At 40.7% G+C, this 15,401-nt stretch overlaps 2 protein-coding genes across 2 annotated transcripts; both read left to right on the plus strand.

Annotated features, from left to right (window-relative positions):
* The first annotated feature begins 8,240 nt into the window (after positions 1 to 8,240).
* LOC142665078 (olfactory receptor 10A4-like) lies at positions 8,241 to 9,506 on the plus strand. Its single transcript, XM_075844621.1, has 2 exons — positions 8,241 to 8,258; positions 8,541 to 9,506. Exons 1-2 carry the CDS (start codon positions 8,241 to 8,243, stop codon positions 9,504 to 9,506), a joined length of 984 nt encoding a protein of 327 aa, XP_075700736.1.
* Positions 9,507 to 13,531: 4,025 nt separating this feature from the next.
* LOC142665079 (olfactory receptor 10A4-like) lies at positions 13,532 to 15,133 on the plus strand. Its single transcript, XM_075844622.1, has 3 exons — positions 13,532 to 13,580; positions 13,764 to 13,903; positions 14,165 to 15,133. The coding sequence occupies exons 1-3, from the start codon at positions 13,532 to 13,534 to the stop codon at positions 15,131 to 15,133; spliced, it is 1,158 nt and encodes a 385-aa protein (XP_075700737.1).
* The last annotated feature ends 268 nt before the right edge of the window (positions 15,134 to 15,401 follow it).

Below are 15,401 nucleotides of genomic sequence, written 5' to 3' on the forward strand. Positions count from 1 at the left end.
TCTTCTTAAGTTTTGCTAGTTTCCTGGTCACTACTGGTAGCATGAAGCGGTAGACACATCCAGCACCTCCAGGATTGTACATTCATACGTGCCATCGCAAGAAGATTGGCTGTGTATCCCAGCACAGTCTCAAGAACATGGAGCAGATACCAAGACACAGGCCGTTACATGAGGAGAGCCACACAGGGTCGTAGAAGGGCATCTACCCATCAACAGGACTGGTATCTGCTCCTTTGTGCAAGGAGGAACAGGAGAAGCATGGCCCGAGCCCTACAAAATGACCTCCAGTGGGCTACTGCTGTGCATGTTTCTGACTAAACTGTCAGAAATAAACTCCATGAGCGTGGCATGAGGGCCCGACATTTTGTAGTGGGACCTGTGCTCACAGCCCAGCACAGTGCTAGGGTATAACCCCTATAACTGACACTAAGAACAGTGCATTGCCGTTTACGTACAACTCATTTAATACTGAATGGCCAGTCCGGCATCCCTGCCAGCAAGGCCGGCCTTAGTTTGGATGGCGCCCGGTGCGGGACTCTCTGTTGCTGCCCTCCACTAACAAAACGTAACCACATATATAGACACGCATATACTGGAACATATATACGGTACATACATAGAGGCACATATTTAGACATACAGGCAAATATACATAGATATATATATACACACACACACAAACACACACACATGAGGCATGTACACACACATAATGGGTCATATACTGTATAAATACATAAAGGTAAATATATAGACATAAATGCAAATATATACACACATAGGCACATATACACATACATACCCATATATACCCACACAGGCACATATATACAAAGTACAGATAGTGCAGCAGATGTTACCTGCAGTCCTATGTAACGCCACAGATAACACAGTGATATCTCTCTGATTACAGATAATGTATTAGTGTTATCTGCAGTCCTATGTAACACCACAGATAACACACAGTGGCACGCGCCATATTGTTGGAATGCACATCCGCCATAAATACCGGGATGGCGTTAAGAGGTTAAAGGGTTTGTACGGGTTTAAACTTTTTATGTGGTAATAGGAGAACGGGGTTTCAAATAAAAAAGCAGCCCATACTTACCTCTCTCCTCCCAGACGCTCCTGCACTGGTGCTTCTGTCATCTCTGAAGTGACTGGAGTGACGGGAGCCACCAATGCAGGAACGTCTGAGATGAGAAAGGCAAGTGTGAGTTCTTTTTTTTACTTTAAGGGGGGATTCACACGAACGTGTATTGGGTCCGTGCGGGCCACGTGGTTTTCACGCGCCACGCACAGACCAATACAAGTCTATGGGGCAGTACAGACAGTCCGTGCTTTTTGTACAGCGTTTGTCCGCTGCGCAAAAAGCGCGACATGCTCAATATCTCTGTGTATTTCGCGCATCATGCACCCATTGAAGTCAATGGGTGCGTGAAAACCACGCAGGTCGCACGGAAGCACTTCCGTGCGAACCGACTGAAACAGCGCACCAGCTGTCAAAAGGATGAATGTAAACAGAAAAGCACCATGTGCTTTTCTGTTTCCAAACATCCAAACGGAGTGTCTTTGAGATGAGCGAACCCGGACAACCGAACCGAACTTCACCGGGTTCGGCCGAACTCGTTTTGGCCGAACCCGGCAAAAAAATTTCCGGTACGCGACGTCAGGAGATAGTCACTGTCTAGGGTGCTGAAAGAGTTAAACTGTTTCAGCACCCTGGACAGTGACTTCCGATCCCAATATACATGAACGTGTAAAAAAAAAAAGAAGTTCTGACTTACCGATAACTCCCGGCTTCTTCCTCCAGTCTGACCTCCCGGGATGACAATTCAGTCCAAGTGACAGCTCCAGCCAATCACAGGCCAAGCACAGGCTGCAGCGGTCACATGGACTGCGGCGTCATCCAGGGAGGTGGGGCCCGATGTCAAGAGAGGCGCGTCACCAAGGACGCGCCACCAAGGCAACGGCCGGGAGGGAAGTTCTCGGTAAGTACGAACTTTTTCTTTTTTTTTAACAGGTTTCTCGATATTGTGATCGGCATTCACTGTCGAGGGTGCTGAAAGAGTTACTGCCGATCAGTTAACTCTTTCAGCACCCTGGACAGTGACTGACGTCGACTAGACTCATCTCTATGATGGCGGCTGCGCGAAAATCACGCAGCCGCGCATCATACACGGATGACACACGCAGCTGTCAAGTGGTTTTTGCGTGCGCAAAACGCCGCATTTTTTGCGCGCGCAAAAACGCAACGTTCGTCTGAATCAGCCCTTACTCCTTCTGTTACTTCAACACAATGTTTTTTTTGTTTTTTTTTTATTCCGGACAACCCCTTCAAAGGCTATGTAAACCTTTGTAATCGTTTTTTTTTTCTTCTTAATAATCAGTCAGTGTATTTTGTGCAACTTTCTAAATACTTTTTATTGAAAATTATTTTAACTATATGAGATACAGCTGCTTTCTATTCTATATACAGAGCAGCTGAATCTGGCACTGAGATCCGTCAGGTCAGTGGCACTGACAGGTTCAGTGTTAGCGGGTTCTGTGTGTCTCTGGCACAGAGGATCCACCTGTTATCGATTACATCTATGTTCTGAACTGTCACAGACACTTAGGACCCGCTAATACTGAACCAGTCAGTGTCGCTGGTCTGACGGATCCAGGTCGCAGTGCTACTTACGGCTGCTCTGTCTACAATATACAAAGCAGCTGTATCTCAAAAAGTAAAAATAATTTAATAAAATGTAATTACAAAGTTTCACCAATCACACTGATTTTTATTTAAAAAAAAACAAAACTATTTCAAAGGTGTACCTAGATATTAACGTAATCTGAACATGGTTTAAAAGGGCAACAAATGGTAAATGTGCACTATAAAGGCACTGAATTCTGCCCATTTGACATTTATTAACACTTTAGTGTCATTCAGTGCCACCATGCTGCCCATTTGCCACTTATTACCCCTTTAGCGTCCTTCTGTTTGGTGGCCCCTTGATGCCCATTTGATATTTACTTCCCCTTTAGCACCCTTTATCACGGAAGAACAATAAAGGGGAAAGAAAATGGCAAATGGGCATCAAGGGGCACTGAACATAAGGACATAAAAGGGTCAATGAGTGGCAAATGGGCACCAAGGTGGCACTGAATCCTCTGCCCACCTGCCATTAGTGCCCTTTTTAGATCCCCATCAGTGTCCCCATTCAACTAAAGCCCACAGGGCTTCTCACAAACTCTGTCCACTAGTGCTGCTGGAGCCGCCCTGGAGAAAAACGTTTCCTTGGTGTCCCCACCAGCCCAGGAAATGCATAGGCAGATGGTGCAGTATCGTCACCCTGTCTTGTGTCCTGAATGATGTCATCACGCCTGACTCGTCATTTAGGATGCAGGACAGGAAGAGTGAGCAGTGGCCACGATGCAGGGCAGCCAGTATTGAGGTTGGTGCAGTTAGTGAGTGGCACCTGACCCACTGGTGGCCGAGAGTACTGACCACGGCGCGGGGCATGCACACCCCCTGGCGCATGAGAAGGTAGTGCTGGATTGGGTTGAGGTAAGTACATGACATCTATCTATTATCTATCTATCTATCTATCTATCTATCTATCTATCTATCTATCTATCTATCTATCTATCTATCTATCTATCTATCTATCTATCTATCTATCTCATATCTATCTATCTATCTATCTATCTATCTATCTATCTATCTATCTATCTATCTATCTATCTATCTATCTATCTATCTATCTATCTATCTATCTATCTATCTATATATCTATCTAACCATCTCATATTTTTCATCTCATGTCTCAAACTCCTCTCGGCTGGATGGAATCACTGAGCAGCCATCAGGAGAGGTGGGTGGAAGTAGCCCCAGGGCACATGCCTCGTGTGCCCTACCTGTAATTTAAGCCTGTTACCTTTCTATTGTATCCATTTGTCTATCTAGTGATTCTGCATGCTATTTTACATTTGGGTGAGAAATGTAAGGTTAACAAGATCTAATGGAATATGTTTGTTAATTTCCAGTTGGCAAGAAATTTACTATAAAGAGACCGAAATTTTCCTTTGCCATTGTTAATGAACTACTAACGGGCTTAATATGTTTTTCACAAGCAAAACAGAGAGAAAGAAATGGGGTTGCGTGTGGTTTGGTTTATGGAAATTATGGAAGAAAAGTAGGACAGAACAGAATTGAATGGGTCTTTGTAGGTCAAACTAAGGATTTTGAATTAGATTCTTTGTAGCTGCCAACAGAGGTATTGCTATTGATAGAGGGGGTGGCATTTGAGGAATGGGAGGAAACTTAGATGACTCATGTAACAGAGTGGATATATGGTAGAGGTAGTCTTTTTGTCTGTGTGTTCAATAGTTTTGCCACAATATTATAAATGTCTGTACTAACACAAATAGTCTCTAGTGTGAGGAAGGGACAGATACAGGATATGTCTCACTGCTCTTACAGTAAAGAATCTGCTTCGATGCTTGTGTCGAAACCTTCTTTCTTCTAGACGTAGAGGATGCCACCTTGATATAGTTACAGTCCCGAGTATAGAACGATCATGAGAGAGATCTCTACATTGACCTTTGCTATATTTATACATAATTATTAGATCACCCCTCAGTCATCTTTTTACTAAACTAAACAACCCTAATTTTCAAAATCTTTCTGGGTACTGTAGTCCATCCATTCCATTTATTACTTTAGTTGCCTCCTTCGAACCTGCTCTAGCTCTCTGAAGTTTTTCTTGTGCACTGGTGCCGAAAACTGTGAACAATATTCTATGTGCGGCTTGACTAGAGACTTATAAATTGGTAGAACTATGTTCTCATCAGGGACAACAGACACTAGGGTGTCTAGGTTGGGAACAGAGAGGTAGATTTGGGTGTCATTCTGCAGGTAGATGATATTGAAAACTAGAAGAGTTTGCCAGGCCATAAATGTAGATGGAGAAGAGACGGGGACTGAGTACTAAGCCTTTGGACCATATCTGATTGTGATGGATCGATCCAACGAATCACTATGGATCATGATGGACCATAACAGAGAGACATGACTACACTATTGGGCCAAAAAGTTGCATTGTAATTGTTTTGGTACAATTAGCATTTGTTACATTTTATGGGGAGAAGACTATAATTGTATTAAGAAAGTTTTTGATGTTTGAGTTCGAGTTGGGGATTTGCTCATGGAAATGACATGACACTAACACAGTATCGTGGGGGTGGTGCTGTTCTTTGGGTCCTTGCTCAATGATCCTATTATTACTTGTTATGGGTATATCTTTTTAGAAACCCCTTGGCGACATGTGACATAACTGTACGTCAAAGCTGCCATGGGGGAGTAGGCTCACTTGCTGGGACTTGCTCCATAGTTAGCAGTTGTCGGCTGTATGTTACTCCGTTCCTGGCCTATTTAGCTACTTAGATGTGACAGTCCATGGCGATCGAAGCATCTAAACCGTTTGAAAGAGTGGGACGGCCCCTCTAACAGTCCATCGCCCCCACACAACGCGATTGAGGGGTGCTGATTGTGCCTAATAAAAGCCCCAAGGTCTGCCATCTTTTTTGCCCCAATAAAGCACTGCAGGGCCTAAATAGCATAATACATAGGTATTGCAGTACATTGTGACAGTAATCAAACGATCACTAGTTCAAATCTCCTAGGGGGACATTAAAAACAGCTAAATAAAAATGTTCTTAAAGTACAAGTATTTTTAAAATATTAAGTTAAATGAAAAACTTGTTTCCAATTTTTTCCAGAAATAATGTTAAAATTTGTAAATGTAAACATAATTGTTATCGCCGCGTCCGCAATAGTCGAAACTATTAAAATGTCATGTTATTTAGCTCGCCGGATAAACTCTGTCGAAAAAAACCTTTCCCAATGCCATGCTTGCTGTTTTTCCCACCAGAAAATGGAATTAAAATTGATCCATGGAATTCAAGGCCTTGACAAATCATGGGTACACGTGAAATGGCCGTAGGCCGTGAGTGCCGTGGTATCTTTTCTTCTACATTGCACCACAAGTTCTTTTCCTATATACCACTAAGCACCACCTGTTAATTGATGTGAAACCTGTTAAGGATTGTGCTTCGTATATGGTTCTGGGACGTGTGGTGCTCCAAGACCCGGAGCAGTGCCGGTCTATTTTTTCGCTCTTTTGACATTGCATTAGTATCTTTACTTTTCTCTGTGAACACCCTCTTCTTTTTTATCTCTCCATCATCAACAGTAATAGTTAACTACCCTCACTTCTTCAAATCCCGAACACGGTGACCATAGCTTGCTATGTTCCCATAATGTCCCTTCATATGCTTCTGATATAAATACACAAAGATTTATTTTAAGGTATTCAAACTGTTAGAGTCAAAAATTGTGAAAAGCTTTAATGCATCCAGTATCACAAAGGTATTCATCTCCTAGAAGTACTAGCATTAAGAAGAAAACAAAGTGCCTCGCAAAAGCACCATATGGCGGCACATAGAGTGCCCAATAGGTCTGTAATTCAGACCCCTATAAAATCTATTTGTTGCTGTATAGCCAGGGTCAGCAACCTGTGGCAAGTGGGACATGGTTTGCTGGCACACTCCCCTCTCCTGGTGTACAGCGCCGTTGGGTGCTTGGCGGCGCTGAGCACAGGGAGAGAGCGGTGCTTCATTTTGCGCTTGGAGGCGCTGATCACTATGTAAGAGAGTGGTGCTTCATTGTGTTTGTCGCTGCTGAAAACTTGGCAAGCATACAATGCAGCAATGCTCTCTCTCCTGGTGTTCAGCGTCACCAAGCGCATGATAAAGTGCTGCTCTCCCCTGTTGATCAGTGCCGCAAGGACAGAGTTCAGTAACTGCTTTGTATAATAAAAAGTTAGCAAAAGTTGGCAGCTCTCTCTCCTATGTGCCCTTCCTCCAAGCTGGTGTTCGGTTGCCGTTGTCTATCCTATGTGCACCCCCCACATCTGGTATTTAGTAGCCGCGGTCTCTCCTATGCGCAACACTCCCAAAGCTGGTGTTCAGTAGCCACTCTCTCCTGTGTGCCTCTTCCCCAAGCTGGTATTCAGAAGTCACGGTTTCCCCTGTAGGCATGTAGTTCCCCATAGCTGGTAGTCAGTAGCCACTCTTTCTCCTATGTGCACCGCCCGAGCTGGTTGTCAGTAGGCTCATTTCCACCACAGACGGATCATCTTTGCAAAGAAATTCAGGGAAAAGGGTCACACTGAAAGGGTTACTAAATGTACAAAAACTTTTGACATATCATAGTGACTCCCAAGGGCACTTCTGCCGCTTTGTTTCAGCGATCGGTGGGGGTCTCAGTGCTCGGATTCTCACCGATAGCTAAAACTAAGCTGCAGAAGCGCTCTTGTGAGTGCTGTGCCGCTTAGTTTCTGATCGGATTTCCTTGGAAATTAGAGTGATCGGTGTATGGACTCATAGACTCTCTATTGAGCTCGTACATTGCTCCGAAGAAAGCCGATCAGAATTGAAGCGGCACAACTCTCTACGGAGCTCTTTTGCAGCTTCGTTTAAGCAATTGGTGGGTGTTTTAGTGCTCGGACCCCCACTGACAAAAACTTCTGACATGTCACCTTGACATGTCAAAAGGTTTTTAAAAATGTCAATTCAATTACTTGATTGATTGGTTTTTATCATATACGTGGTAACAGTTTGTCTTATATGACTTTTATGTTTGAATGGCACACTGAGTACTTCATCATTGAGTTTTTATTTTTATCGGCACGCCATACAAAAAAGGTTGCCTATGCCTGCTGTAAAGGGTTCATGCGCGTGGTATTCAAGATGTAAGAAAAGTAGGCAACTTTTTGACATTGGAATATACACATGGCCATTTCGAAATTCTTAAGAAAAAAAGAGCTCAAGGAATTGGATTCCTATAGCTCTGGATCTTGGATATGATCACATGAAATGGTAATTTGCTTTTTATTACAACACATGGGTACACAAGACTTCATCCTCTGAATAACGAAAAAGTTTCAGTAGCATTGTTAATAATACACAATCATGTTGCTAACTTTCTATTAGTTCTTGTATGAAAAAGTCTCAGTTCAGGTTATCAAGTCTCAGAGGAAAATATTCCACCTTAGAATGAGTTCCTGAGAATCCCTTTCCAATTCATCACATTATAAAAGCGTAAATCTTTGTTGTATTTGATCTTAGCTTTTTTTCATCTGTGACCTACAAGAGCATACTGCACTGGCACCAAACAATATTACCTTCATTTAGATATGGGAAATAAATCAAAGGTAAAGACAATTATTTTCTTTCTTATGTTTTATTATTGTAGCATGTCACATTTTTTGCTACGGATTTGGCCTTTTTATCTTTTGTATGTCCAAGGGTGAAAAACACTGCGAAATCCACAACCCTGCGGATGAATATAGCAAACTGAAGACTTAAAGGTGTGAATTTTCTTCCGTATTTCCCACATTCCCCATTCAATTTCCCACAAATTTACAATGCACAACTCAATTCTTATATTCGGCAACCTACTTAGAAATAATTTTATTGTGTTATCTATCATATAGGCATTGCTTCTCTACAAAACCCATGAATTCAATAGGACCATAGTAACTGAATTCATACTTCTGGCTTTTTCCAGTTTACAGCATCTGCAATTTTTACTTTTTATCTTCATCCTATTGGCATTTATATCCTGTGTCGTGGGGAACACTGCCATACTTCTATTAGTAAGACATGAGCGTTCACTTCATACACCAATGTATTTTTTCATTTGCAACTTTGCTATTCTGGAAATAATATTTGTATCTGTCACCGTTCCTAAACTTCTAGCAAATTTAGTAGAAGTCAGCCGAAAAATATCATTTACTGGATGCTTCGTACAGTTGTATGCATTTAATTCATTGGGAGTAGTCGAATGTTATCTTCTAGCGGTTATGGCCTTGGATCGGGATTTAGCCATTAATAACCCTTTGCATTATTCCAGTATAATGAATAAAAATCTTTGTATTGAACTAGCTGCTGCCCCATGGGTTATTGGGTTTGTCATAGCTGCCATACCTACAACATTTACAGCTCAATTGGAGTTTTGTGGACCCAATGAAGTCAACCATTTCTTCTGTGATCTGGCTCCAATGCAAAATATAGCATGTTCTAATCCTTTGGTCAGCAACCTGGTCACAAGTTCAGCAGCTATATTTGCCACCGTGGTTCCATTTATGATTATTTTAGGATTCTACATCCACATCATTGTCACCATCTCGAAAATTAAAAGCACTATAGGCAAACAAAAAGCCTTCTCCACCTGTTCATCCCACCTTATTGTCGTCAGCTTGTTCTACTGCTCAGCCATCGTTGTGTATGTTAGACCCAAAGGAAGTCAACACGACAAATTTCTTGCTCTCATGTACACTGTTGTAACTCCATTCCTAAATCCATTTATTTATACCCTAAGAAACAAGGATGTGAAATCAGCTGTACGAAAATCAAAACTACTTAGGCTCCTTGGCAAAATTAAAATTAGTCACATTTAGTAAGACTATTGTAGATGTTTATAGATGGAAGAAGGAACTTAAGTGACAAGTTACATTCTATTCTCTACCATGATCAAATCACTGTCAATGTGACTCAAACTGCCGGGGCATATAAAATACAATGTAATATAGTTTCTATTCGTTGTTATATAATGTTTATAAAATAGCTAAAAAGTATTAAAAACCTTGTACATGTTGGGTCAAAAAGTCTTCACCTCTTAAGGCGCAATATATTTTCAGCCTCTAGGACTGGAGAAAATCTGTGTACTTTGCTTCCTCGCATTTCGATAATTAGGCTGGAATCATACATGCAGTTTTTTATGCCGATTTTGAGCCATTTTTTTAATGTAATTTTTAGATACAGTGTTTTTTGTGAGACAATTTGTAAGTTTTTAGTTGATCGGCTCACCTTTTTTTAATTATATACAATTTATTCAATATATATTTTAGCTTGGGGGGCAAACAAAATGCAATTCTCCTATCGTAATTAATTAATGTTTTTTTTTTTAGCATCATTCAACATGCAAATTAACATGCTCCATATTGCACCCTTACTTGGTTTGAAAAATTCTTATCCTGCTCCCAATATCTGTAAAAAAATATAACCCACCTATATAAAAGGCTGATGACCCCAATCCCGAGTGCTCACACTCTACATATGCTAGACAATGGGAAAAAGATCTGCAAAAAACGTTAAAACATAGGCAGGTATCTCAACTTCGGTGCTCCTCATAAGAACTCAAGGTGTGTTCGGTGTCACACCTTAAATGGATATAAGATCTTGAATTGATCTTAAAACAGAATAGCCTAATTTGCACCAGATAAAGTTTGACAAATCTTGAAGATGTCTGAAGGACAGGGGAACTTTTCTCCATACCTGGTGGACATGTGACAAGCTTACCACTTGGTGGAAAGACATTTTTGATAGTAGCAATTCTATCTCTAAAACAAATCTTCCGATCTTGCCTGAAATAGGTGTACTTTCCTTATTTCCAGATAAAACTCAGAAAATAACCACCCTCCTGTTCAAATAGTTGCTCTAGCTGCTAGATTAACTATACCTCATCACTGGTCAGCCCCTATACCCCCTCCTATAGAACAGTGGTTGGGGAAAGTAGACCAAATCTATAGATTTGAAGAGATTTTCCATTGGGAAACGCAATCCAGAGGATCCATTCTATCGATTTAGCAACCATGGAAAAGGTTCAGGACCTATTTTCCTTATGCCCCCCTAATGCCCCATCCTGTCTTCCATTTAGATGCATATTATGGACTTTTATGGATATCCTTTGTGATTTTTGGTTCTTATTCTAGTCATGACTAATGTGTTTTGCCTTTGTATGATCTCTGTTATTGCCAAACAATCTGGGCCACATTACCCTTTATGTTTTTGCTTCTTCTCTCTCACGTTGTACCTTTTTCTACATTTTGGTTCCTGACCAACTTTGTGCATTGTTTCTGGCTTATATTGCAACTGTATAATGGTGAAATTAATGTATTTACACAATGCTTTTCTCATTATGTTTGCCTTGTTTTTTGTAAAAGGACCCATTGCCTTATCACAAAGGTGTTTTCCCTTAGCCTCATTACTTCTAGATCACAATATTGTCGCCATGACAGTGAATGGAGTGCCAACTAGTCAGTAATGTGGACGATGGGTCCATAATGTGGACCCATCATCTTTATAGCTAAAAAATTTCAGTAAGGCCGGATTCACACGAGTGTGTCCGTTTTGCGTGCACAATAAACGCTGCGTTTTGCGCACACAAAAGGTCCGTGTGTCATCAGCATATGGTGCGCGGCTGCGTGATTTTCGCACAGCCGGCATCATGATGACACTCTAGTTTTATGTTTACAAACAGAAAAGCACGTGGTGCTTTTCTGTTTTCATTCATTGTTTTTACTGCTGTTGCGCGAATCACACGCGGCACCCGGAAGTGCTTCTGTGTGACGAGCGCTATTTGCACGCACCCATTGACTTCAATGGGTGCGTGCAGCATGAAACACGGCCAAATATATGACATGTCGTGCGTTTCACGCAGCGGACATACGCTGCGTGAAAATCACTGACAGTCAGAACGGCCCTATTCAGTAACATGAAGTGAAAATCACGCGCGTAGCACGGACGTATTATACGTTTGTTTGAATAAGGCCTAACATTGTTAATAATACACAATCATGTTGCTAGCTCTCCCTTTGTTCTTGTATATAAAAAAAAGTCTAAGTATAGGTTGTTAGGTCTCAGAGGAAAATATTTCCCCTTAGAATATGTTCCTGAGAATCCCTTTCCAATTGATTGCATTATAAAAAGCATGGATCTTTGTTGTATTTGATCTTAGCTTTTATTCATCCATGAATTACATGAAGATAATGCTCTGGCACCAAACGATATTACCTTCATTTGACTATGGGAAAAAAATCTGAGGTAAACACAATTCTTTTTTTTCTACATCTTATTTTTGTAGAATTTTGCAACAACTTTTTGCTGCGAATTTGGCCATGATCTTACCCTTTACAATTCCAAGGGTGAAAGTCCCTGCAAAATCCAGAATAACCCTGTGGGTGATAGAGCATGCTGCAGATTTACAAGTTTGCATTTTTCTCTGCATATTCTCTATTCACTTGCACTGTATTATACTTTGCTGATAATCCTTGATAAATCCGTCAAAACTTGGATAAAGATTACTAAAGGTTCCAGGACCAGATTGTCTCTGATGCGCTTTCTAGCTCAGCGTATGCTCCAGGGCATGTACGGTTTATCCTCACTCAGCTTGAGCTCATCCTCAGGAGAAATTATTTTCTCTTTGGGGATGAGTTCTATTTGCAGAAGAGGGGGACTGTGATGGGGTCTAATGTGACCCCAACAAATTCTAACATCTTTGTGTCCTCCTTTGAGGGCAAACATGTGCATGCTTCACCTTTTATGGAGTATATCCTTTGCAGGTGGCATTATATTGATGACGTCTTTTTGTTTTGGGTGGGGGGCCATCAACAACTGCAAGCCTTTCATTATTAGCTAAACACAGGTATTGCCAAGATATAATTCACTCTGACAGCCTCTAAGGAATAATAATAACAATAATAAAAGAGACTTTTTTTTTTAATAGTAAAGTTACTGTGTGGCATTGTAACCAAGGTATCTTAAACAAGAATATCCTTAATTTCTACCTCTTCTGCAGCTTGCCGATACGTTAAATTCTGAAAGATGATGGGGCCGTGTTACAACGAGGCTGCCCAAATATTAATGAGTACCACAAACCTCACTTGTTATTTTACAGAAAGGGCTATAATCTGAGAGACAAATTAGTCAGGGTCGATGTGAACTCTTTTAAAAAATCTGGACCAACATATTTGATGCCTCCAAAAAAGGGGAATTTCCCCTGTTTGGGGTGCTGTAACTGTAACAATCTGGTTAAAGGTGATACAATTTTAAGTATCCATACAGTGGCCATACATATATCTGGGATAGGTATACTTGCAGATCATCAGTAGTTAAGTTTTATATATGTTGGAATGCCTGTGTAGCTTGATCTACATAAGAGAAACTACCTCAGAGATAAGAGAATGGATCAACAAACACAAAAGTACCATTAGGAATAGGCATATTGATTACCTGTGCCATAGCATTTTGTTGAGAAAGGCCACACTAATCAATTGAAATTTATGGTCAATGACCATGTGCCAAGACTAAGATACGGTCGTGATACAGATATGATGTTAAGACATAAATAATTAAAATTAATCTATATAGTATGTCTGAGGTTTTACAACCAAAGTGACTTAAAGGGGTATTCTAGCCTCTGGCATTTTTTACCTATCAATAGGTTAGGTGAAAAGTGCTAGATCAGTTGGGGTCCGACCACACGGGGATCTTCACTCATCGCCAAAATGGGGGACACTAGTCCCCCATTCTTCCAAGCCGCAAGGCGGCTGGGGGAGTGCAATGGCCCCTTTAAAACGGCTAATAAGCGGGGTTGCCGAGAGTCATACCCCCACCGATCAGATATTGATGGTATATCCTAAGGATGGACCATCAATTGCTTCTCACTGAAAAACGTTTTATCCCCAATAACGGTGAGTTCACACTTAGTGTTTTTGTAGATATATTTATACATACCTTATCTACCTGCCTACATTTCTGTATAGTAATGCTACAATATAGGGCCAACAAGAAAAGAAAACAAATGACTTTCCCCTATATTGACTTTTATGTGGTTGTGTAGATTTTAACGTAAGAATGCATATTTTTTTCAAAAGACATGGTGACAAAGTTGTTAAAGGGATTGCCTCAGCAAGACCATATACAACATTCTGTTATGCCCTATTCAAGCCCCAACCCCCTCTGTTGGACACAAGAGAGGGAAGAACGTGCTCTGGTGGTCTCTACCTCTCACATGGTTACCTATTCATTTTTACCCCAACTGTAACACTACATTTTTCCTGTAGGAGCTGCTGCAGGGAAATTTGTATACAGCCACAACTTGCCCCGGTGATAAGAGCTGAACGCTGGGATTTTGGGAAGGTGGAATCACGGCGATCAGCTGATCATCGGGGCAGCTTCAGTTTACAAATCAGTTGTCAAGTTGGGGCAACCCCAGGCACCAGTAAATATAAATTTGCATACTTTTACTAATATTTATGTATTATTTTTGATATAGAAATTGCTTCTCTACGAAAACATTGAATTTAATAGGACCATAGTAACTGAATTCATACTTCTGGCCTTTTCCAATTTACAACAGCTCCAGATTCTACTTTTTATCTTCGTCCTATTGGCATTTATATCCTGTGTCGTGGGGAACACTGCCATACTTCTATTAGTAAGACATGAGCGTTCACTTCATACACCAATGTATTTTTTCATTTGCAACTTTGCTTTTCTGGAAATAATATTTGTATCTGTCACCGTTCCTAAACTTCTAGCAAATTTAGTAGAAGTCAGCCGAAAAATATCATTTACTGGATGCTTCGTACAGTTGTATGCATTTAATTCTTTGGGAGTAACGGAATGTTATCTTCTAGCGGTTATGGCCTTGGATCGGGATTTAGCCATTAACAAACCTTTGCATTATTCCAGTATAATGAACAAAAATCTTTGTATTGAACTAGCTGCTGCCCCATGGGTTATTGGGTTTGTTATAGCTGCCATACCTACAATATTTACAGCTCAATTGGAGTTTTGTGGACCCAATGAAGTCAACCATTTCTACTGTGATCTGGCTCCAGTACAAAATATAGCATGTTCTAATCCTCTGGTCAGCAACCTGGTCACAAGTTCAGCAGCTATATTTGCCAGCGTGCTTCCATTCGTGATTATTTTAGGATTCTACATCCACATCATTGTCACCATCTCGAAAATTAAAAGCACTATAGGCAAACAAAAAGCCTTCTCCACCTGTTCATCCCACCTTATTGTATCCGGCTTGTTTTACTGCCCAGCCATTGTTGTATATGTTAGACCCAAAGGCAGTCAACACGACAAATTCCTTGCTCTCATGTACACTGTCCTTACTCCATTTCTAAATCCATTTATTTATACCCTAAGAAACAAGGATGTGAAATTGGCTCTTCGAAAATCAAAGCTACTTAGACTCCTTGGCAAAATTAAGATTAGTCACATTCTTTAAGACCATTGTAGATGTTTATAGATGGATGAAGGAAAAATGTGATAATGTTAGGTTACATTTTATTACCTACTACAATCATTTCACTGTTTATACCCAGGTTAATCCCTCCAATAACCCATAAACTTTGCCTCTGTAAAAACCTTAAGGAAATTACAATGTAATAAAGTCTCTATCCAGTGTATTTATTTGGACTCTATATGTATAAATTGTATATCTTATGAAATATTGTTATCCATTTGTGCATTGAAAAAAAATTAAGTCTTTGGAC

The sequence above is a fragment of the Rhinoderma darwinii genome, chromosome 12, assembly GCF_050947455.1.
Source record: "Rhinoderma darwinii isolate aRhiDar2 chromosome 12, aRhiDar2.hap1, whole genome shotgun sequence".
Taxonomy (NCBI): domain Eukaryota; kingdom Metazoa; phylum Chordata; class Amphibia; order Anura; family Rhinodermatidae; genus Rhinoderma; species Rhinoderma darwinii.